This window comes from Monosiga brevicollis, genomic scaffold (genome assembly GCF_000002865.3).
Source record: "Monosiga brevicollis MX1 MONBRscaffold_40 genomic scaffold, whole genome shotgun sequence".
Lineage (NCBI taxonomy): Eukaryota > Choanoflagellata > Craspedida > Salpingoecidae > Monosiga > Monosiga brevicollis.
The window spans coordinates 197,780-220,435 of NW_001865077.1; the positions used below are offsets into that span (position 1 = coordinate 197,780).

Consider the following 22,656-nt stretch of genomic DNA (forward strand, 5'->3'; position numbering starts at 1 on the left):
AATTTTATTTTTTTGTTTTTCTCTTTTTTTTCATTTTTTCTTTGAAAATTTTCTCTCTCTCTCTCTCTCTCTCCTCTCTCTCTCTCTCTCTCTCACTGTCGCTCTCTCTGTGCGGTCGGACAGGATGCGGATGGCTTGGGGAGTATTGGATGCGCTTGTTTGCAACTAGGGCGCCGGTGTTGCTGATAGGGTTGCATTTATAAACGAGGATGGAGCACGCGGGAGATGCTCCGCCCGAGGATGATGGTGGGGATGCCGTCATCCACTCGTCCGATGAGGAGGAACCGCTCGACTTTCGCACCGCCGGGCAGCGCAAAACGCAGCCGTCTTCGGTCAAAAGCAAACGGCCGCCCTCGGCCAACCGATCATCCGCTCCCAAGTCGGCAGGCCAGCCTCCAGCTGGCTCAGCTTTGGCTCGGCTCCTGGCTTCGGCTGAAGCCTCTGTGACAAACCCCAATGCTTTGCCCAAGGCCATGCCCCCTGCCGCAGCAGACGCGGTCATGGCTGCAGCGACTGTAGCAGTGCCACAACCACAGACACCTCGGCCCGCGAGCCATGCCAAGGATCGTCGCTTGGCCTCCAGAGGCAACTCGGTCGGACCCAAACCCAGCACGCCTAGCGTTACTGGACCTTCAACGCTGGCAACCCAGGCGCCCGCCGATGGCGGGTTCCAGTGGGCTGGTATGGATCAGATTCGTCGTCTACAGGAAGAGAATCTACAGCTACTCCAGCAATTGGATGACCGAAACGAGCGCCTGGAAGAACTTGAGGCTCGACTCCAGGAATCGAGTGCCGATCAGGTCGAGGACGCCCTCCCCAATAACATGCGTGAGGCCGCATCCAAGATTCAGGCCCTTGGCAAGAAAAACCGCGAACTTCAAGCCAGTGCCAACGCCCACAAAGCCAAAGCCACCAAGCTCACCAAGAAGGTAATCTACCTCGTACTGCCCACAGCCCCAGCCAGGGAACAGTTGCGTGGGTTCTCGGCCCACAAGGGCTACCACCTCCCTCTGCCCAACCATCGCCTGGGAATCTCACCCGCTGGCCGCGCTTAGATTGGCGAACTGGAATATGCCATTCTGGGTTTGGAACGAGAGGTGGCCAAGGAGCGGCGCAAAGTCCAGCGGTTTCAAGCCCAGTCTGATGGGGACGTGAGCAGTGTCACCCCCAGCTCCCCTCACCCCGACAGCTCGCAGTCAGACAAGAAGGAATCGGAAAAGCTCAGCGAATATCGCTCCGAGATTCAAACTCTAAAAAAGCACCTTCAAACCGCTCTCAACGCCCTGGAGAAAGAACTCGGTTCGTTTCCATCTTCATCTTTGTTATTAAAAACCTGGTCACGCCAGTCCGCTCCTGTTGGCCAGCACTGGTCGACACATTCCATAGTTCGCCTTGTTCACCGGCCCACCTCTTTTGACGAGGACCACCCAGGCGATAGTGTGCCATTGACAGTCATTTTGAACGGCGAGAGCAATTGGAAAGGCCGTGCCGAACAAATTGCCTTGCTCAAGGCCAAGGTTGTACACTTCAAGCGAGAGCGGCATCACCAGAGTGCGTTGTGCTTGCTGCATGCCACTCACATGATCCTGCTTTGCCGTGCACACAGCTAACGGAGTACCAGGGAGACCGGAGTGGCCGGACCAGCATGGCGTCACAACGATCGACCATGCGTGCCGGGGCCAACGATGCTCGGCAACGAGAGGCCTTGCGAGAGTTGGAAGCAAAGCGCAAACAGGAACTGGATGCCGCGCAGTCGCAAGCCGCCTCGCTGCAGGAGGACCACGATCGCCTCAAGATCAAACACAGCAATTTGCGCACCCGATACAAAACCGTTAGTGAGGAACTCAAATCCCTGCGTGCTGCCGACGCAGACCACAGTGCCAAACAGCTCGAGTTACAGTACGTCCCCACTGCTTTCTCTCCGGCGTTTCTGTCTGCAAATTTCCTTGTCCTCACAACTGCGGCTTGGTCATGTTGCTTCGCATGGTCTCAAAGGGAACAGATTGTCGCTCTTGAACAAGAGAAGGAAGAACAAGCGACTCGTTTGCGCACGCTGGAACAGGAGCACAGCAAGCCGCGCGTTCAACACGTGCAGGGCGACAGGTCTGTTGCTCATGTGTTTGCGTTTGCTTGACTTTTGTTGACCCTTTTTTGCGTCGGAGCAGCGCCTCACTAGAAAGCGCTGGTCTTGGACCGTATGTCCGCCGATTAGTCAAACGCTGCAAGCGCTGCGAGACATGACGGCGGTGTGCCAAAAACAAGCTCAGGAGCTCGAGTCACTCAAGTCACAAGTTGCGCAACGGCAAAGGCCGAGCACTTCTGCTCGAGACCCTTTTCTCACTTCGCTCCCCCAATCCCGTCCGGACTCCCGCCGAACGACGTCTCGCGTGTGTTGACCGCATCAGACCATTGCCACCACGGCCGCACTGATGTTTGCCTGCAAGAATCCCGGCCTCATGTCGTTGATATTCTTTGTTGCCTGTGTTTGCAGCGCGGCATCCGCTCAGCAGATCAAGCACTACGGCCCACCTCAAGTCGTGGAAGCACTACTCCAGTATGTATTCCGTGTTCCAGTCAGACAATACGGTTTGAAGATGAGTGTTTCAGCGGTTGCTTCGTCATTGTCTCTCGGGCATCTCATTAGTCATTTCCAATTGGTGCAGGATGCGGAGGCACAGGCTCGTGTGGCTGAGATTGAGCGCGATCGCTTTCGAGAATTGCATGACGTGTACAAGCGGGATCTTGAAGCCGTGCAACAGGCGCTGCTTGATGCCCAACTTCAGCTTAAACAGCTGCGTCTGCGGGCTGCCCCCACCGATGTCGGGAACAGCGATGCCGAGGTTTGATGGCTATTTCGTTTATTTATATCCGTGTCTTCTTCTGTGCCATCCGACAAGTCTATTGCCCCACCCATCTGAAAAGTACCAACAACACCTCGAATGACACCTGTTGGATCTCATACTTGTTGGTCTCTCGTACTCGCCTCTGAACAGGTCTTGGCCAAGCAAGTGGAGCTGGCGCGCGAGGAGTTGCACCTACAAAAAGCTGCCCATCAACGGGAGCTGCAACGACGACAGGATGAAGTAAACTTGCTTCATACCACCATGGGTGAAATCAAGCGTGTTTTCGCCCAAGCTGTCAAAAAGCTGAAGACTTCAGCGGCATGACAGCCGCCCTGTGCGCTCTGTCTTTCACGCATCCCCGCCGCCGGACTCGTATTGTGGCGTGTTATGTTCTTAATCAAGAGTATGTGAACTGGTGTGCTTGCCTCGCAATTTCAAGAGTCAATATAGATAAGAATTAGCTTTTGGTAGATTAGGGCATATCGTGCCAAATACAAAAGCCTCAAAAAGCCCGGCTTTGTCTTGTATGGGTATATTGTCATGTACAAAAAGTGGCTAGCATAACATGAGCACCAATCCTCATCTACGAACATGACTAAGTAGTCCTAACCGTGCACCTCGCGGGAAAGATTAATAAATCGCTACCAACCGATACCCACGCAATGGCAGCTTACAAGAGTTGAATAACCTCATGACACCGGTTCACAAGCACACCACTGGCGCGCATATCATCTGGAAGCTCGAGCGCTTGAAGCCTGTGCCGAAGTTCTTGCAGGTTGGCGCGATCATCGGGAGAGCGTTCCGGGCCCACTTCAGGGAGGGCAATTTGCAGGAATCCCAGGCGGAGATGTGCGCGAAGGAAGCGGCGTGAAGTGGGGTGAAGGCCCTCAGAGCGCTTGCAACATTTGAGTAAAGATTTGCGCGCAAGGTTGATCATGGGCCAGAGCTGTGCTCGATGGCGCCGAAGTAGCCGTCGCAGGTATTCGCGGCCAAAGTTGACAAGATTGCCATTGGCAGGTTCCAAAGTGTCCAATTCCAAGTCTGCCAGGCTGGCCAAAAGCTCAATGACCCCTTGCAACAAGTCTGTTGCCTGGTCCTGTACCTCTTGGTGGCGGGGCAACATGACCACGTAGGGTACAGGCTGCAACAAGGTGTGGAGAACCACATCCAGACAATCGGCGACGGGGGCTGACACGAGAGCACGGGCCTTGCCAAGAAGGCTCTGACTGCCCCGTACGCAAATGACAACCAGATGGAGGATGGCTGCGGCCTCTTCCAGCGCGTCGGCCACCTTATCTGCACCTTCCATAGTAGCCGCGTCCTCGCGCGAAAGATGGGGCATGTGCAGCAGGCGATCCAGTTGCGCCAACAAGCGAGCCGCACAGTCGTTATGCGTCCAGAATATGATGCGCAGGTTCTCGCGGGATTGGCAGGCCTCGACAAGGGCACTGTAGCAGGCAACGCGTTGTTCAAAAGATTTGGAACCGCTCATGAGCGGCTGCCAGAGCCGGGCAAAGTCAGTTGCGGGGTCTCCTTCGGCCAGAGTCGCCCCCACTTGGGAAGGCACAGTGGGAGACGACGAGGTGGCGGGGGCGCTCTGCTGAATCCAGCGCCAAAAGCACATTTTTCGAAGCAGGGCGACAAAGCGTGGGGCCGAGTGATGCGGCAAGAAGAGATCGACGTAGTCCACGGGCTGTAGCGCACGTTCGTCTCCTGGAGCCAAGAAGGCGTGGGCCATGTGGCTACCCGACGCACTGCCCCGTCCGGGCCGGGCAGCATCCGTACGATGATGAAAGGCACTTGGATTTGTTGCGGAGTCACGGTCAAGGGCGCGGAGGGAGCCAGTGCTTGCGCTGGGCGACATGGACTTGCGAGAGCGAAAGAGGCGGGCGGTGGACGAGTGGGGGGCGTTGTTCAGGTCAGCGGAGAGGCGACGGGAGAACTGGGTCAGGTCTTTCTGTTGTTCTGCAAAAAAGGCGTGGGTGGGACTGTTGGAAGTTTGGTCACTGCGCCGTGACCAGCGCGGGGAGGAAGGCTGAGACGCGCTGGAGGTTGGCACGGTAAAGTTGGCGCCAGCACTCATGGTGGACCGGCTGGCAGCAACAGCTCGCGCGGCCGAGGTGACGATGGGGGCGGGTCGAACGCGCTGCAGGTGTGGTGACGTGGCCCCACCACTTGCTGAACGGTGGACATGCCCATTGAGGATAGTGAGGGGTGAGCTATTGAGGCTTCGCGTGGAAATGTGTCGGCGCAGGTCTGGACTGCTGCTGGCCGACGAAACTGAAACGGAAGGCGCGGGGCGCCTTGCTCCCGGTTCCGGGTTGGAGCTGTAGAGCAGAGCTTGGTAGCTGCGGCTACTGTCGACGGCATGGGTCATCGGGGCAGGTGGCTGGGTCGGGGTAGTCGAGGGGCACAGGTGCAGGCGGACCTGCAGGCAGGCAGCCACATCAAACTGGCTCCGAACAAAGTCTGGCAAGGGTTCGCCGGCGACGATTTCGACATCAGCCACACTGTCCAGGGTGCAGAGCAAGTCCAAACTCTTGGGTTGCTGTTGGACCACCCGAAGAGCCTGGTCATCAAGAAGAAGCCAGCGTGGAAAGAGCTTGGGGGCGTGGTCGAGCCGAACGACGCCAAGCTCGGGCGGTAATTGCCGGCGACGCATGGCGTCGGGCATGTTACGCCGACAAAAGCGGTCGACGGCCTCGACCGATGCCACGCTCCGATGTCCGCTCGCGGCCATCACGTCGGTGTCGGCCCAGCCCCTGCAACGCACAGCCGGCGGGCGGCGGGCGGCAGGTGTCGTTGGTCGTCTGGTGTGTGTTAAAAAACTTATCGAGCTAATCAGGGCACAGCTGCAAAATGGCAGCGGACAGCAAGGTCGAGCAAGAATCAGTCAGAGGTTCAAAGCACAATGCACCCTAGCGCGAGGGAACACAAGGACCTCACGCATCGCTGCCAAAATCAAACCAGGAGGCGCTCGTTTCTGACCGTCGTCATTGTCATGTGTGTGTGGGGGGCGGCGGATTCCAAGGTTCGGCTTATTTCCTTCCAACCCGCTGAATAGAAGGCAAGTGGCTGCACGCGGCGTATATGTGAGTGTGTGTGGGTGTGTGTGGGTGTATGTGTGTGGAAGAGGGGTTGTCTCGGGGAAAAAGCGGCGAGATGGGGCAAGGCGGAGAAGCCGAGATGTGCATGCACCGGGGGTCGAGCGACAACTCGGCACGAGGGTGCTGATCAAGCAGAAAAAAAATTAAAGAGAGAGACACTGGACTCGAACCAATGGCAGAGATATAGATGCATTCGGCAAACGAATAAGGGATAGAGCATGACCGATGAAGAAAAAAAACAATTTTAAGTGAGAAACGCAGGGTATTCACAGAAGAAGATAATAATGAGCTAGAAGCCAGAGATATGCCAAAACGATGATCAGACCGCAGAGGGAGAACGTCTTTTCGGTTCACAGGTTGTCAAGCAGAAACACAACGCACGCCCTTTGAAAACTACAATAACCTCAATGTTTGCTACATGAACTATCGTCAGATCTTCATTTAATACTACATAGAGTGTGGTTTATAGTACGTTTAACATCCGTCAGGTTTACAGTGTTTGGAACAAGAAGAGTTTGAGAGAGAGAGAGAGAGAGAGCTTTAGGGAGAGAGAGAGCTATAAAACGCAGAGAGGTAGGGGGAGGCAGAGAGACAGCGAGATGGGAGAGACGGACAGACAGCGAGAGAGCGAGAGAGCGAGACAGCGAGACAGCGGAGCGGAGAGACGGAGAGACAGACACGACAGAGACGACAGAGGGACACACAGAGACATCAACCATTGAGTGAGACCAAGTGTTAAGGTACAATCGGTAGGCAGGGGTGGCAAAAGTGTCAGTGGGGGTTCATTGAGTGCGATAGGTGGCGTCATCACATCACACCCGAGGAGGGACACACAAACCGCACACAGAGCCGGTTGGAAAGGTCGGAGGAATGAGTCAAGACAGAGAGGTGATCAGGCGACCGACCACCAGCAACACAGCAAGAGCAGGGCACACACCGCTGGGCACGCTCGGGTGACTCAAATTCCCATTCAAACCTGTATCGACAGGAATGTTGGTTGGGGTTTGTCTCAAGTGATTACACTTTTGGACACACGTTCGTGTCGTAAAAGCGAGTCCGCCGTCCGTCCGTCGTTCGTCCACATGGCTGCCTGCTTGTCGTAGTTGGGTGATGGTCATTTTGCATCAACGTCTTGGGCTGGATACCGATTGTGAGGCGGTTCGGGCGTTTCAAACAGGTGGTTTGTGGTGGGGGTTGGGTGTCGTCGGCGCCTCTGACCAGCAAAAAACAAAAAACAGAGCATCATGCTGCTCTTGACTGTGAATCTTTTGATCGCGTCGTCCGCTGCGTGGGCCTGGGGCGCGCTGGCGGCATCGCCTCAAGATATGGCAGTAAATGAAGAGACTTGGTTTCTCCTCTCAAATCTCCTGGCGCCCGTCACCCCTCAAAACTTCGTGGACTCCTACTATCGCCGTGACCTCCTACATGTGCCAGCTGCAGCATCAAGCTGGAGTCAACTTGCCGCTGCCGACCCTTGGCTGAAAGGACTGCGCAATGTTGATGCCTTTCTGTTGGAAACATACGCACAGCTTCGGACTATCCCCCAAGCAGTCAACTACAAGACTCCGACCGGGGCTGACCGTCCGGCCCCGCCCGCAGCAACTTGGTCAGAAGAGGCAGCCCGCTTCCACGACAGCGGGGAGTCATTGGTCTTGCGTCGAGAAGCAACCACAGCGCCTTTGTCCAAGCTTGAGCTGGCTCTACAAGCCGCTTTTCAGACCAACCGTGTCACAGCCCATGCCTACATTTCTTCGGGCGGGGCGCAGGCTCTGCCGTTTCACACCGACAGGTCCCATCGCAAGCATACCGTGCTGATGCGCCTCAAATTTGCTTTTAGAAAAAGATGCGCCTGTGTGCTCACACCTGTCCTGCTCACCACGCTGCCATAGGTATGATGTCATTGTTGTGCAGACAGCAGGAGAAAAAGAATGGAGCATATGCCAACCCCCACGCCTGAAAACAACGTGGCCAGATCCTTCGCCTGCAGACCTGGCTCAGCTATATGAACTGCAACACGCCAACCCAAACGGTGCTCCATTTGTCTTCGTCATTTTTTTTTTTCCTTTTCCCTTTTTTTTTCTTTTTGAGTAACTAGCTATTGGCATAGTTACAGAGTGTGCACACGCTCACCCGAGACAATTCACTTTGCAAGGTTGCTCGAATTTCAAGGTAGAGAACGTAGCACAGTTTAGCTGTCGCAATTTGACGATGCACGCCGGTGACGTCCTCTACCTGCCCAAATCCATGATTCACGTGGCGTGGACCCGCCCCGGAACGACCTCGGCCCATGTGACGTATTCACTTGATCGACAGGGCCGAACCTGGCAAGATGTCATCCTGCGAATTTGCGAAGACCAGCAAGCGACCTTATGCTCAGAGATGGTTGATGTGCTGGATCGCGCCAAATTCACAGATGCAATCCTTCCCTGGCTGCGCTTGGCTCATGAACCACTCCTACCGCAATCTGTTGCTGCCTCTTTCTACTGCACACGGTTTCAGGCGCTGGTCTTGAGCGAGGACTCATATTCCATCGCCTCGCTCCTCAGCTCTCAAACCGGCCCATTTGGGTATCTTTCCCAAGTTGAACGGCGCCGGCAGCTAGAGACTTTGGCCACCTGCAGTTTTGACGGTGGTGAAAATGCACTGCTGACTTACCTGTACGCGCCCACTTCAGCAAAGTCTTCCTCCAGGCGTCGACGAGACAGGCCGGAACGAACTTTGTGCTCCAAGGATGGCTTCGCATGCGAGCAATGTGACCCGTTCAAATGCAATGACAACTGTGCAAGCACTCCCACCTGCAATGTATGTCCTCACCAATACACTTTTTTGCGTGTACCATATCAAGAGCAAGGGGCAGAGTGTACTTGTTCCGTATTCCTGAACAGATGCGGAATTCATTGTGACGTGTGTAGGAGGATTGCAATGAAGAATGTGATGTACAAACTTGTGACGAGAGCTGTGCCTGTGTAAGCGCGCCTGCTGGTTTGAAGAGAAAAGCGTTTTTTTGAACCGCGATTTTTATATGTGCGAAACCTGTGCGCTTATTTTTCAATATCCTATTCTTGTCACACTTGTAACCACCGTGTAGGATGGATGGCTAGGTATAGGTGAGGTCGAGTACCCCTTTCGTTTCCGCCGTTTCTGGAACATATTGAGTCCCTTTTGACCTTATGACCTTCGATTTGCTTTCTTGACCTTAGGTTCCTGCGGCTGTGATGCGTGAGTGTCTAGCAGCGGCTGGCCGAGCATTGGTTTTTTTTGTCTTGACTTGATTTTGCTTTTCCTACAGGTGTGCCTACGATTCAGGCTGCGATATCAACTGTGCACCCTGTCCTGAATGCGTCTTTGGGTGCGCGGGGACCTGTGCATCCGTTAATTGCGAGCCCGGCATGTACTTTATTCCTGATGATGAGAATGTTTCAAGTGCCACTTGTCAAGGTAAAGTCTTTCTGCATCCTGTCAACAGCAGTCAACTTCCGTTGCACTACCAAGCGGCGCGAATAATTATCAAGTGGTGTTCTTCTTCTTCTTATTTTATTCAAAACAGCATGCCAAGTTGGAAAGTACCAGGCATCCGTTGCACGTGCTGAGACCTGTATACACTGTCCAAAGGCAAGTTTCAATGTACTGTTTCATCGCAATGCCGCTCGAGTGTTCAGTTCTAGAATCGCAGGAGCTCACATACCATTCTTGACAAAGCAGGGTACCTTTCAGGACCAAGCAGGACAAGCCGAATGCAAAGCCTGTGCGATCGAAGGTCAAAACTGTTCAGTAGATGAATATCAGTCTCATTGTGGCGGTAGTCATGCAGGATATTGTCAGGCATGCCCCCCAGGTACCTTTCAGCCACGGACAAACCACCGGAGAATCTTATGTCAGTTTGGCAGCTCCACTTCTTCTACCTCTTCTACCTCTTCTACCTCTTCTACCTCTTCTACCTCTTCTACCTCTTCTACCTCTTCTACCTCTTCTACCTCTTCTACTTCATCGACTTCATCGACCTCTTCATCCTCTTCATCCTCTTCATCCTCCTCAACTTCCTCAACTTCCTCAACTTCCTCAACATCTTCAACATCTTCATCCTCCTCAACTTCCTCAACTTCCTCAACTTCCTCAACATCTTCAACATCTTCAACTTCCTCAACTTCCTCAACATCTTCAACTTCCTCAACATCTTCAACATCTTCAACCTCTTCAACCTCTTCAACTTCCTCAACCTCTTCAACCTCTTCAATTTTCTCAACCTCCCCAACCTCTCATGTCTCCACCATTTCCCATGTCTCCTCAACCTCTCATGCCTCCCCGACCAGCGCCACTGTCGTTCCAACAGCTCTGTTGGCTGCACAGGGAAGCACATCAGCTATAAACTCTTCAGTCTCAGTGGTGGCAGGTATCTCGGCGGCAGCAGTTGTCATCATTCTTTTGCTGGCTATGCTGCTTGTGCGAACCCGATGGCAGCATAGTAAAAGCTTGATGCAGCCCACGTCAAGTCTTTACTCGACCTTCGACGTCTGTGACAGCGACCGATGGGGCGTGAATAGACACTTAGTTACGCTTGGTCGGGCGTGTGGCAGAGGAAGATTGGGCACCAAGCACGAGGCCCAAGTACAGACACGATACCAAACCAGACCCAAGCTAGTGTTGGCGGAGGTGATAGAGCCCAAGGATGCTCATCACCGTCGAGCCTTGATGGCTGAGATGCGCTTTTTCAAAGAACTCGCTTGGCATCCTCACGTAACAAGCCTGACCGGGCACTGTTTGCATGCTGACCCCCAGCTCGTGCTATTTGAACAAGAAGATCTGGGACTTTTACGTGACTGGCTTCAAAGCGTGCAACGCACGCGCAACGAGCCGCAGCCCGCGCTACTTTCCAGTTTTTGTCATCAGATATCCACAGGGCTGGCGCACCTGCACGAAAGGCACGCTCTTTGCCCGGCTCTCTCTGCCCGCAACGTATGTAGTTGCCGTGTTATGGGTCGCTCTTTTTTTTTTTTTTTCTTTCTCTTGTGGGATATGCAAGATGAGCCATCACAACTTGTTGGTAAGTCACTCTTGGGTTGATGAAACATGTAGGTTCTTATTGGAAGTACTATGAACTGTAAGATCTGCTATGAGGCGCTGGTTTCAGCTGAAGCAGGATGGGACACTTTGAACAGTCAAACCACTCCTGCCATTTTTTGGATGGCTCCGGAGACCATCGCCAAGCGCGACTTTGACGCACGATCAGACAGTAAGCGGTGGGCGGCACTTTTTTTCACAGCAGGTGTGAACGCTCACGCATGATTTACATTATGCTGCTGCTTGTATCATGCTAGTCTGGTCTTTTGGCATGACTGCGTGGGAAATATTTGCTTTTGGACAAACTCCCCTTGTTGATCAGGCAGCTGACATGCTTTATCATCTTTTCGAGCGCGCTGAACGGCCGGCTCAGCTTTCAAACATGCCCATCATGGTGTTCAAGTTGCTCAGACGTTGCTGGCAGTTTGATCCCCAGCTACGCCCAACAGGGGCTCAGATTGCTCGCGAGATGGAAGACACGTATTCTTTGTATGAGATGCCAAATCAACCAGATACTGCCTGGGGTGAAAGGTATGCAGAGGTCATGGGCGCGGGCCAGCTGTATGAAACCTTGGAGGTGGAATTGGTAAGCTCCGATGCAACCGCCTCTACGAGTACCAACATCTACAATAATTCTTCTGAGACGGAGGACAGCTTGTATGCGGAGCCAGCTGATGTGTTCGATTCTAACACCTACGTAAGTATCAGACAACGGTGTTTTCGCACTTTGCATCCACCATACGGCTGGGGCTTGCGGTACCCAGATATCACTTTGCTTGAACTTGATGTCTAGGACTTGGCTTCGCCCGCACGCAGAGCAACCTTGTCACACCAACCATCCGTGGCGGGCGTTAACCTTGACGTGACTGAATTATAGTGAACCTGTTGAACTGACCGGGTTCTTCTTTTTAAGGCAGCCCAAAGGTTCCCAACCCTTTGGTTGTTCCTTGACTCAAACTGACGTTCCGATAAAGCAATCGCATTTGGAGTCATCTTGCGCATTGAGCATCAGTCATGCATGATCTGCGATCTGCTTCCACCAACAAGGATTCGCTCGTCTGTCTCTTTCTTGTTCTCCAATCGCACCCGTTCCGATACCGGCAATGGATTCTGCATTTCCACCACCATGTTCAGCCTGGGTATAGAAAACAAACGAGAGTCTCTCAGCTCGAATCAAACTCAAATTTTACTTCTTCTTCTTTGCCTTACAGCATGAAGTCCCGTCACGTTTGATTGAGAATACCCTCCAACGCCTTGTCGTCAGGCCTAAACGGCTTCGCATGAGCGACCCTCTCAAATTCGAGATAAAAAAAACCCCGAGATTGTATTGATCACATCAATTGCGTAAAACACTCGCGCTGCTTCTTCTACTCAGGCCAGGCGAGGAACACAGGCAAGCAAGTATCTCAGACGATTCTCACACTGCACAAACGGATATGCTCATGCTCTTGGGCTCCATGGTAATTGATTCCACTTGATCTTTCTTTGGAGGTTTGAGTTGGCCAGTGGGCCATTCACTGTAGGGTGGCGCCGTTTTGTGCTGGGGGGTTGGGAGAAGCGCGTGGACAATCACGTCTGCAATCTTTAAGACAGTGGCCACGAGAAGCAGGATAAAGCCGGGTCCATAAGCCGAGTCCATTTCAATAACCACTGTCTCGTCATTCACGTTGACCAGGATGGCGCTCGGGATCTCCTCAAAGCATTCTAGATTAAAGGTCTGGATGGCAATCATGGTTACAACAAAGCCAAAAATGCCGGTGGCCATGCCCATGAACTTTTGGCAGTTGAGATCGCCGCCCACGGTCGAACGCTGGATATCCGTCAACAGCTGAGGGACCTGTGTCACGGTCGCCATGATGATTGTGGTGACTGAGGCTTTGGCTTGATCCTTGCATTTTTCGCACGTGGTTTGCCCGTAGAGACAGTTGATGGAGTCGTAATCATAGACACCACTGAGGTTATTCACGTTGGACTTGATGAGAAGGGAGTTGAGACCCATGTACGTCTCGATCTCCAGGGGACCAAGGTGTGCATCTGCGCGACCCCAATGCAAGTGTTCAAGGGTACCTTTGTCGTTGGAGATTGCACCGCACGCCAAGCAAAGGAAGATCAGACCAATCAGGGACAGCAGCGACGCCACGAGGGTCAAAACGCCGCGCTTCATCAGCATGCGCTGAGGCCCACATTTGCCCACTTGTCGGCAACACTGTGAGGTCTCGCATGATCGCCAGCAACAGGGCACCATCAAGCACGGCGGCGGCGGTGAAGGGATCCCGGACCAGCATTCTTGCTGGGGCTCGTCGACGGCGGCCTCCGCCGCCGACACCTTGGTCCCGTGAGCCATCACACCAACCACGCAATCGCTCCAACTTGACGGCCTTTTAGAAGCGCCAAATGCCACCCTGCCCGCAAATCCGCCCACTTTGCCACTCTGTTAGTGACGCTCAACTCACCCGCGTGGCGATCTCGCAGGCCAGGCCCAGATTGCCAGTGTTGCTCACAAAGCGTGCATGCATGCACAATCCTCAATAGGATAAGACTGGTTTGTGTGTAATCCAAGAGAGAGAGAGGGAGGAGATGAGACCACGCCTAAAGGGCTTCCGCGGCAGCCGCAACACCCTCCCGGTCGATTGATTGTTGAGCCAGAAGTTCTTGTGTCTCCTGTTGTGAGTGAGAAAGGACAGTAGGAGAATGTTGTGCCAAGTGCGAAGGACTGCGGCTGGGTTATTCTGGGGTTGAACGAACGGCGGCATCTCGTCGTTCTTTGTGTGTGTGTGTGTGTGTGTGTGTGTGTGTGTGTGTGTGTGTTAGGTTGACGCCTGCAACGAGACGATTGTGTAGGCATGAGGGATCAATTGTTTGTTCCTTGAGCCGTCCCTGCTGAGAAGACCAGTCTGTTCCCTCTGCAGCCTCATCCCGACGGGCCAAGCCGCGTAAAGACTGAGACAAGTCTCAAAGCACCTCATGGTGCAAAGAGGCGCTCTCGCGTCTCCAGTTCGCCCCTGTGGCTGCGGATGAGGGCTTCAAATTCTTCACCTAACTGGTAGTGTTGCGCCGCTTGGCAGATAAAGTTCAAAAATTCGTCCAGCGTGAAGGTTTTCAGGAAGTTCGCCGCCTCCACTGTCTGGGGATCATTTTGAAATGGTGACATGGTCTCATCCAGTGTTTCTTGTTCTTGGCTGCCGTAGAGCTGGTGAAGCACAATGGGCAGTCGGCGAGGATCGCAAAATGATACCAAGATGGCCTTTTGTACATGTCGTTTGTGGGCCTTGGCCGGATCAAAAGTCAAGACATGGCTTGAAGTACCACGATAGAGGTAGCACCAAGCTAAATCCTGATCAAGCGTCCGGCGTGGGCCCTGCGCAGACAGAAAGGCGCCAAAGCCTAAGTCACAATACTGATCAGACAGGACTTTGTCAGTTGCTAGCTCAAAAAATTGTGCGAAAACTTCCAACTTGATGGCAGCTTGCCAAAACTCAAAGCTTGATCCCTCGACTACTGGCGAGGGGCGAAAGCCACTCATTGGGCTGACGACACGATTCATGAGGGCCAATGGAATATTGCCGTAATCTTCAAGATTGGCTTGCACATTTGGCGAATCGTTCGGCGAAACAGCCGGCAGGATGTGCACTGCGTAGTCAAGATCATCCTGGACGGCGTTCAACACCTGCTCCACACGAAGAGAATCCCAGAGATCATCATCGTCGCTGAAGAGCAAACGGACATCCTCGCCGGCCGCAAAAGGAATCTCTGTCTGCAGGTACTTGTTGATGCGCGCGTAATGCTCAAATTGGCTCCTTTTTCCTTGATTGTAGAGCGTTGTGAAGGCAAATTTGGCCAGCACAAGCTCGCAGGAAGCTCGCATCTCCGTTCCGCAAGACCAGCTGATGATAACGTGTTGAGGCGAGACTGTTTGACGCTGGATTGAGGCCAAGCACCGGTCCAAAGCTTGCAGTCGATATTTGTCGGTGATGTGGCTGGCCATACAGGCAATGATCTTGAGTGGAGTTGGGTTGGTCACTGGTGCATGGCCAGCGTCGGGTCCCACGGCACTCGTCAAGGCATCAGCATTCAGCGTCAATTGAGCTACTGCGGCCAGGTCGTTCAGCCAGCTCACCAACACGCGCTTTTGCAAAGAGGTTGCAGACGCTAGACGTGCTTCAAACACGCAAAGAGCCTGATAAAGGGTTCGGCAATTTGGACGATAATCAAACCACCAGTAAACGGCATCCTTGAACACCTTTCCCGGGCTGATATTCTTGTCAACCAAGCTGGCCGACAGGATGGCTTCACACCCCTCGGAACAAACAATCGGAATGTCTGCCGGGCACTCGTAGGTCGACGCAGAGTTATTGCAGCGCCTTTTGCAAATGGCGCAGGGGCTGCAACTTCTTTTGTGCTTGGCCCAGTCCGAGACTTGACATTCGCGACTGCAGTACGGTGTCAAATGGCAACCTGCACAATGCTTTAAACCTTCTTTGGGTACGCTCCTGCACTTGGCACAAGCCTCTTGCAAGAATCTCAGTGGAGCCATGTTTGTCAGTCAGCCGAGTGTTGCAGCCCAGTGGAAACCGAAAATGACACCCGTGGCGCGAGGTGTTTTGATTTAACCCCGAGGTGGAACCTGCTCTGCATTCAAGGAAGTGCTTGTTACTCGCGAGAGCAGGTAAGGATCAAGGCACCCAAGCTGTTGCTCAGTGAACACTTTACCGATACTTCTCACAAGAAGAAGTTCTCATGAGGCTTTTCCTCGGTGCGTGCGCACAGGATCCCACGTTGTCATCTTCTCCAATTACTCGCGGACTGCTGAGCTAAGCAAAGCTCGGACTGACAGTTTGACCACGGACTTACAGAACCCCTGTCCTGCCGTTGCAGCACACCGTTGCTTTACTTCGATTATGCCATTTAACATGAAATTCTTTTGACTGTTCTTCGCAATTGATGGCTGCGTTCGTTTGCAACGCACACCATGCAGGATCGCAGCCAGTTTGGAGGATCAAATGGCCCCCCTTTTCCGCAAACCCGGTGAATGTGGCTTTGCAGAGCAAGCCAGGTGATCAAATCGCACATCAATTTGCACGTAAATCATGACGTACTGTCTTCGATACGAACTCGTATCAGAATGATGACACCTCGACTTCTTACGAGAAGACTCACACATGTTAAACCATTCATGCCTGAAGTAATGCAAAAGTGGCCAATCGCACTCACCACCGAGCTCGCGCACATGTCGCAGCTCAGGCCCAAAATCTAATATAGCACACACTCACCCAAAAAAACAAAAAAACAAAAAAACAATAAGAAAAAAAGAAAAAAGAAACGAACACACACAAAAAAAAAAAAAAAAAAAAAATTCACAAACTTCAATTTCTCTTGCCTCACTGCCTAATGAAGCCACGCCTAACAATCCTCAGTTACGATACGGTACATTCCAGCATTGTTTGAGTCAGAGCGAAGCTGCACCGAGGGCAGCAGTGGCGCTGGGGTAACATCAACTCTTGTTTCCACGCTGGCCATCATTTCAGAGCTGGAATCGTTGACAGGGCCTTGGTCCGCGCCGGCAGATGGGCGCGCAATCCAACGACCATTGAGCCAGTAGATGATTGGTGCGCCAAGCAAGATGACGAGTGCCATGGTTACACCCAGTGCAATGGCACCACCTCGGGCAAGACCATCGCCGCCACTGCTGGCAACCGCAGTCGGGTTGCCTGTCGTTGAGGTCGAGCCCGCCAAACCTCCCGAGGCAACTGTCGTCGACGTGGTCACTGGCGTCGTTCCTTCCCCATATTCTACCAGGGTGGCTGTCGACGGGACCACGGCAGCAATTGCCGGCCGATCTAGCAGCAGCGCTTCCAGCAGGGCCGTGTTGTCCACCAAAAAGCCACGCATGGTCGCCAGGGCCGCAGTGCGCACGTCCACAGCCACGGCCACCGACAACGTGCCCCAGGGGGAGACAAACGTCGTCACCGTGACCTCGTAGGTACCCACATCGTCGAGTCGCCCCAAAAGGCCTTTTACAACGGCCGTAGCTGCAGCTGCGGTTGCTTCTGTTGCGTTTGCCTCGTACGCTTCCATGGCCACAAACTCGTAGCCCATCGTCAAAGCGCTACAGCTTGTATTGCAGGGCCGCTGGCGGACGTTTGTTGGACAAGGCACGCCAGCCCCTGACGCCGGAACTGCAACGATAAAGGACGAAAACGAGGAGCCTGCTGGACACCCTTCACACGCACTCCACTCTGACCATGCCCCCTCGCAGTCGGCGTCACCCAGTTCCACGGTGACAGTCACAGAACATTGGGCCATGTTGCCTGCCGCATCTCGCGCTACACAATTCACGTTGGTGGTCCCCAGACCGACCGGGGTTCCTAAGACTACGTCACAGGCCACGGACACCACTCGCACATTGTCCGAAGCGCGTGGGGCTGGATAATACAGCGTGGTCATGGGCGCTGAGGCATTGCTCGCACTGTAGGCCAACTGGGTAAAGTTGCTGCACGTGATGTTGGGGGCCTCCTCGTCCAGCACATGCACCGTGGTGGTGCAAGAGCCCCGATTCCCCGTCGCATCAGTGGCCCAGCAAAGGACCTGTGTGGTGCCGGCACCCAGACGTTGGCCTTCCTGCACGCTGCATTGCGCCACCAGGGTTGCGTTGGAATTGTCAGATACTTCCGCAAGTATGTCGGGCAAGTCTGCAAACGCGTAGGGCAGAGACGGTGCAGTTGGTTGATAAGCTGGATCAAAGCACGTTAGAGTCGGGGGCTGGTTATCCAGCACAGTCACTACAAAGCTGCAGTTGCCTTGGTTGTTGGAGGCGTCACGTGCTGTTGCCGTGACCCTTGTGGCACCCAGAGCAAAGTAGGTTCCGCTGCTTTGTGAATAAGTAACCGTCGGCAGGCCTGTTTCTTGATCATCGGCGGCCACCGCTGGAGCATACGTCATAAAGGCCCCACGGTAGTCGGGGCCCTCCGCCCAAGCTGACACATCACTGGGACAAGCAATGATGGGCGCATTTCGGTCCAGGAGCACCACATCAAAGCTGCAAGTGGCCGTGTTGTTGTCAACATCACGCGCCTCACATTCCACACGCGTGCCACCAATCAAGAAGCTGGAATTAGACACGGGCAAGCATCCCACAGCATCGACATCAGGCAAGTCCATGTTGTCCGATGCGACAGGCGGATCATACGCAACGCGCACGGCATACTCGCCCGGGGCCCCATTGATGGAGATGTCTGCGGGACATGAGATGGTGGGAGGGACCATGTCACGCACATACACCTGAAATTCACACCGATCGGTCAGGTTCGCCACATCCCATGCGGTGCACTCGATGCTGTTTGCGCCGTGGGGTAGCTCTTCCCCGGGAGCAGGAGTGCAAGCAATAGCTGACACGTAGATGTTATCAGACGCGGTCGGTAGGCTGTAGTTTGCAGGCATACTGGTGGCGTAGGCAGGGAGTTCCTGATCGGGCAAGGCTGAAGGACACTGCAGCACAGGCGGGCTGTGGTCGACGGCGACGGGGTCTGCGGGCAAAATCAGGAGATCGACCACACAAGCAACTACGAAGCACAGGGCAGATGGAAATGAGAAGTTGGCCCAAGGCTTGAACGAGCACTGCCCGTATTTGCAAGAGCAACAAACGATGCTGACGACGGTCCAAAGAGCCAACCTGCATTTCCACTGGCATCTGTTGCTTGGCAGGAAAACTGTCATTTTTTGTGCATCACAAATTGCACGCAAAAGGCGAGGAGATGAGCATCAAGGCAGAGCATGGCAAGTAAACCAGCGAGACAGACACAACCACATACACACCTCTTCAGGGCCAAAGGGGATAAAAGTCTCCTCGGGCACAGAGCAGTCAATGTCCAACGCAGCGTCAGCATTGTCTGAAATGCCCAGATCGCTGTACATCAGGGCATAGGAGGTGTTGGCTACAATCAAGGTGCGACGCGATGTCGGGCACGTGGGAGCCTCGTAGTCTCGGATAGAAATAATCGAGTGACATGATGCAGTTAGCCCTGCACCGTCCTCTGCCATGCATGTGACCTGACGAATGAAACAGCAAGCGTCGGACAGATATGGTGGGGTGAGCAGCGGATGAGGCCCACACCATGAGAAAACAGATGAGAGGCCGAGTTTGCTGCTCACCAGATGATTCCCAACGCGAAAGGCATAATCTTCTGCCACAAAGCAGTTCAGCTGCACAACGCCGCTGTTGTCGGAAGCCGTGGCATACGTGGTGTTGCCCAGGATAACACTATCCTCGCCTAGGCTGACGTTTGCCACCTTATTGCGGCAAGAAATGACGGGAGGCTCAATATCCTGTGCTGTAACGAAAAAGGTACAGCTGGCAGCATTGCCAGCAGCATCCGTGGCCGTGGACATGATAATCTTGGGCGACCCAAGTTGAACTTGATCACCAGCGGCGCCATCGTGCGTGATGGCTGGAATGGCGCCTGAATTGTCCGATGCTGAGGTGTTAAAGGAGGGCACAAGGCTGTAATTCATGCCTTGTAGCGTCGGGATGGTTATGTCGTCGGGACAAAAGACAAAGGGCGGCTGATCATCGACCACGGATACGTTGAATGTACAGCTGGCCGTGCGGTTGTCGTCGTCGGTCACCGAGAGGTTGACTGTGTTTTGGCCCAGCGGGAGGGCCTCTGCAATATACGCCACAGGACAATTGGGCATGAGTTGTTATTCAATGAGACTGGACGCACGCGAATGTGGCAATAGCTGACCCAGGGCGGGATGGAAGGTGACCGTCGCGTTGTCCGTGGACACCTCGTAGTCTGCGGTGAGATTCAGCACGCCGTAACTGGCATTCATTTGTGTGTTAATGGATAGGGACTCTGTAGGACATCTGCAAGGAGTATCACATGGGGCAATGGGAGCTGAGCACAGATTGGTGGCACCAAGCGGTCAGACTTTCCAGGGCAGCAGGATGCCATGACGCACGTGACGTTGGGCGGTGGCCCCTGAGGCGGAGGGCAGTCTGGAAGGGCAATGGCATACAGTGTACGGGCTTCAAAGGGGCTGTCAAAAGTAGACGCGCCTGGGGTACGGTATCGGATCTGCGAGTATCAAGTGTCCCGGTGCCACGTGGGTACCATCAGATTATTTGCCTGTCACAGCGCTGTGACGCACTTTGACGAAGAATACTTTGACTCAAAGAACCTTTGACAAATGTCAATCACCATACCTGTAGAGAGTGAGACCCGGCCTCAAGCGTGACGGTGGTCATGCCACGGCAGGTCAAGTAGCGAGCGTTTCCGTTGATGCAGCGCGTTCGCCCAAGGCTTTCACCGTCGACCACGGCATGTGCCGTCTGCATGAGCGCGCCAGAGGAAAGTTTTGATGTTTGATTCAGTGTTTGTTTCATGCGGCAGCGCAGGGCACAGGCCAAGCACAGATGCAGCTCGTACCAGTAGCTGGCCGCTTTCCACGGCCATTTGCCAGAAGACAAGAACGGTTGTTTGCTCCACGAGATCAAATGCCATCGGAGTATCTGCGCGGTGGAGCGTACGGACCATGATCAGGGAGAGAGCATCAAACAAGTTGCGATGGTGAGCCGACTAGCCCAGACTGACCGAGCATGGTCCAGGCGTCAAAGCCGTTGAGAGTCAACCCATCCTGAGCAATCTCCCGCGATGCCAAGACTTGAGCACTGGGCGGTAGCTCAAGGGCAAACAGACTGGCATGTGTATCATCGTTGCTCAAAACATCTACGGGGTGGGACATGAATGACAATCAAGTTGCATCACGGAGTACATCTTGGCTGGTACACGACGCAGGCACGAACCAATGGTTTGAGAAGACTGCGCCTCGAGAGTCAGGGCGTGCATCCCCGGCTCACTCAGAGTGACGAGCGCTGCAGCGGCATTGGTGGCCGCGGTAGACATGCCACTTGCAGCCGCTGATCCGACATGGTTGGAACCGTCGACCAGCAGGCGGGAGAAAACGGACTGGGACGAGCTCAGAGTGTAGGCCATAGCGTACCAAACCAGGACGGTGGCGTCGGTAGCAGTGGTCTGCACGTTGGCCGTGAGGGCTGTGTGCCAGTTGTTATCGCCAGCCAGGGTGAAGGCGTCTTGACTGGCGTTGGCGAGGAGCTGGGATGAAAGAGGTTGAGCCAAAGTGAGGGGTGCCAACGCTGAGCGCCAGGCAGTCATGATCGAAAGAACGGGGTTGAAGTGTAGGCTTGGCGGGTTGCTGTACCTTTGTTTGGCAGAACTGGGCCAATGCCATGCCCGTGTAGCGAAAACCGGTGGAATCATCGAGGGGTTCGTATGCATTGGTGCTCAGCTGACCATTTCCCCGATAAAGGACGGAGATGGTTGGACCAGCCGTTTCACCGGCCTGAGCTGGGAGTACAACGGCGCTCAGGAGGTTTTTGTAGAGGGAGGAGGTGGTATAGACGCTTTCAGGCACTGGCACGTCGTCCACTGCGAGCTGGGTTCCCACCGCCAAACATTGAGTCAAAAGCCCCGGGGTTTGGCAAGATCTGGCTATTGTCTGCCGATGGAGCACACACGAGTGGGAGATGCGGCAAAATTTCGTACCATGGTGGCGCTGAAAGTGCCGCCAAAAGAGGAAACAACCGACCTAAGAGGAAGGGCGGGATTCGCCAGGGTGCAATTTTTGAGTGAGCCCATGACCTTGACGACAAGATCAAACAAGGTTCAAGCAAAACCCTGGCATACCAGGCGAGCCAATAACTGTCTTGGTTGACGGCAGGCACCGAGAGGTCGGTGGAAAGAGCTATCGCCACAAATATGCGCGTTTGATGTGCTGGGATGAGGGCGGGAAGAGCAGATCAAGCCAGACGCAGTGTATGCAAGATCGGGCTGCCATACGTGGCATATCCGCGAATGTCGCTGACGCAGGCGTGTTGACCTTGGTTCCGTCCACGAGCTCAAAGTGGGCTGCAGGCAAGACGCGTCGAGTAAGAGCACTTGAAGCGAATGCGAGGCATGGTTGCCTGCAGATCATTCCACCAAGACACCGGGATGTCAACAGACCTGGATCGGCATGGGCGGGACTAGACACGGCCACAATCAGCATGGCGGCCAGGATCAGCCCCAGGCTCCGAGACAGTCGTTGCAATCGCAACGACGGCTCTGCCCAGCGCCCCCCCCCCCCCACTTGACGCGTCATACCTCCACCGCCGCCTCCTCGTCGATGTTGTCGTCGTCCGCGCCCCGTCACCAAATCGAGGTGCTGCCTGCTGTGTGTGAGCGAGCGGACGCGAAAGAAGCAACACACACACACACACACACACACACACACACACACACACACACACACACACACACACACACACACACACACACACACACACACACACACACACACATGTGAATGAATGAATTTTGAATTTTAATTTTCTCTCTCTGTGTCTGTCTGTGTCTGTCTGTGTCTGTGTCTGTCTCTCTCGATGGTGTTGCTGTCTGTGTCTCAATCTCGCTCTCTGTCTCCGTCTCTGACTCGCTGTCTCCGATTCTCTATCTAGCTCTGCCCCTATCTCTCTCCCTGTCTCTCTCACTAGCTACTCTCGGACGCTGTCTTCACTTGAGCAAGGGCGGCATCGACATGGGGATCGAATCCTTCCATTTGTCGTAAAGCATGCACAAGACGAATGGGAGAGA

The 22,656-nt window shown here is 54.1% G+C and overlaps 5 protein-coding genes across 5 annotated transcripts; 2 read left to right on the plus strand and 3 right to left on the minus strand.

The window, feature by feature from the left end:
• Positions 1-209: 209 nt before the first annotated feature.
• MONBRDRAFT_29914 (uncharacterized protein) lies at positions 210-3,167 on the plus strand (the record flags this gene model as incomplete). The annotated part of the gene is made up of 8 exons (XM_001750351.1): positions 210-929; positions 1,056-1,299; positions 1,432-1,520; positions 1,607-1,899; positions 1,996-2,103; positions 2,492-2,554; positions 2,645-2,840; positions 2,994-3,167. The coding sequence occupies 8 exons, from the start codon at positions 210-212 to the stop codon at positions 3,165-3,167; spliced, it is 1,887 nt and encodes a 628-aa protein (XP_001750403.1).
• Positions 3,168-3,513: 346 nt separating this feature from the next.
• Positions 3,514-5,872, minus strand: MONBRDRAFT_39139 (uncharacterized protein; the record flags this gene model as incomplete). Its single annotated transcript, XM_001750383.1, has 2 exons — positions 5,832-5,872; positions 3,514-5,695 (listed from the first exon to the last, which is right to left on the minus strand). The coding sequence occupies exon 2, from the start codon at positions 5,581-5,583 to the stop codon at positions 3,514-3,516; it is 2,070 nt and encodes a 689-aa protein (XP_001750435.1). The 5' UTR covers positions 5,584-5,695; positions 5,832-5,872.
• A 1,322-nt stretch (positions 5,873-7,194) lies between these two features.
• MONBRDRAFT_39140 (uncharacterized protein) lies at positions 7,195-12,122 on the plus strand (the record flags this gene model as incomplete). Its single annotated transcript, XM_001750352.1, has 6 exons — positions 7,195-7,739; positions 9,240-9,388; positions 9,797-10,340; positions 10,525-10,684; positions 11,361-11,705; positions 11,802-12,122. The coding sequence occupies 6 exons, from the start codon at positions 7,195-7,197 to the stop codon at positions 11,883-11,885; spliced, it is 1,827 nt and encodes a 608-aa protein (XP_001750404.1). The 3' UTR covers positions 11,886-12,122.
• A 303-nt stretch (positions 12,123-12,425) lies between these two features.
• MONBRDRAFT_12510 (uncharacterized protein) lies at positions 12,426-13,352 on the minus strand (the record flags this gene model as incomplete). The annotated part of the gene is made up of 1 exon (XM_001750384.1): positions 12,426-13,352. The coding sequence occupies one exon, from the start codon at positions 13,350-13,352 to the stop codon at positions 12,426-12,428; it is 927 nt and encodes a 308-aa protein (XP_001750436.1).
• A 493-nt stretch (positions 13,353-13,845) lies between these two features.
• Positions 13,846-22,072, minus strand: MONBRDRAFT_39141 (uncharacterized protein; the record flags this gene model as incomplete). The annotated part of the gene is made up of 13 exons (XM_001750385.1): positions 13,846-15,305; positions 16,427-18,567; positions 18,817-19,668; positions 19,750-19,871; positions 19,967-20,082; positions 20,211-20,336; positions 20,434-20,516; positions 20,599-20,733; positions 20,865-21,120; positions 21,227-21,460; positions 21,571-21,613; positions 21,712-21,799; positions 22,030-22,072. The coding sequence occupies 13 exons, from the start codon at positions 22,070-22,072 to the stop codon at positions 13,971-13,973; spliced, it is 5,574 nt and encodes a 1,857-aa protein (XP_001750437.1). The 3' UTR covers positions 13,846-13,970.
• Positions 22,073-22,656: the final 584 nt, after the last annotated feature.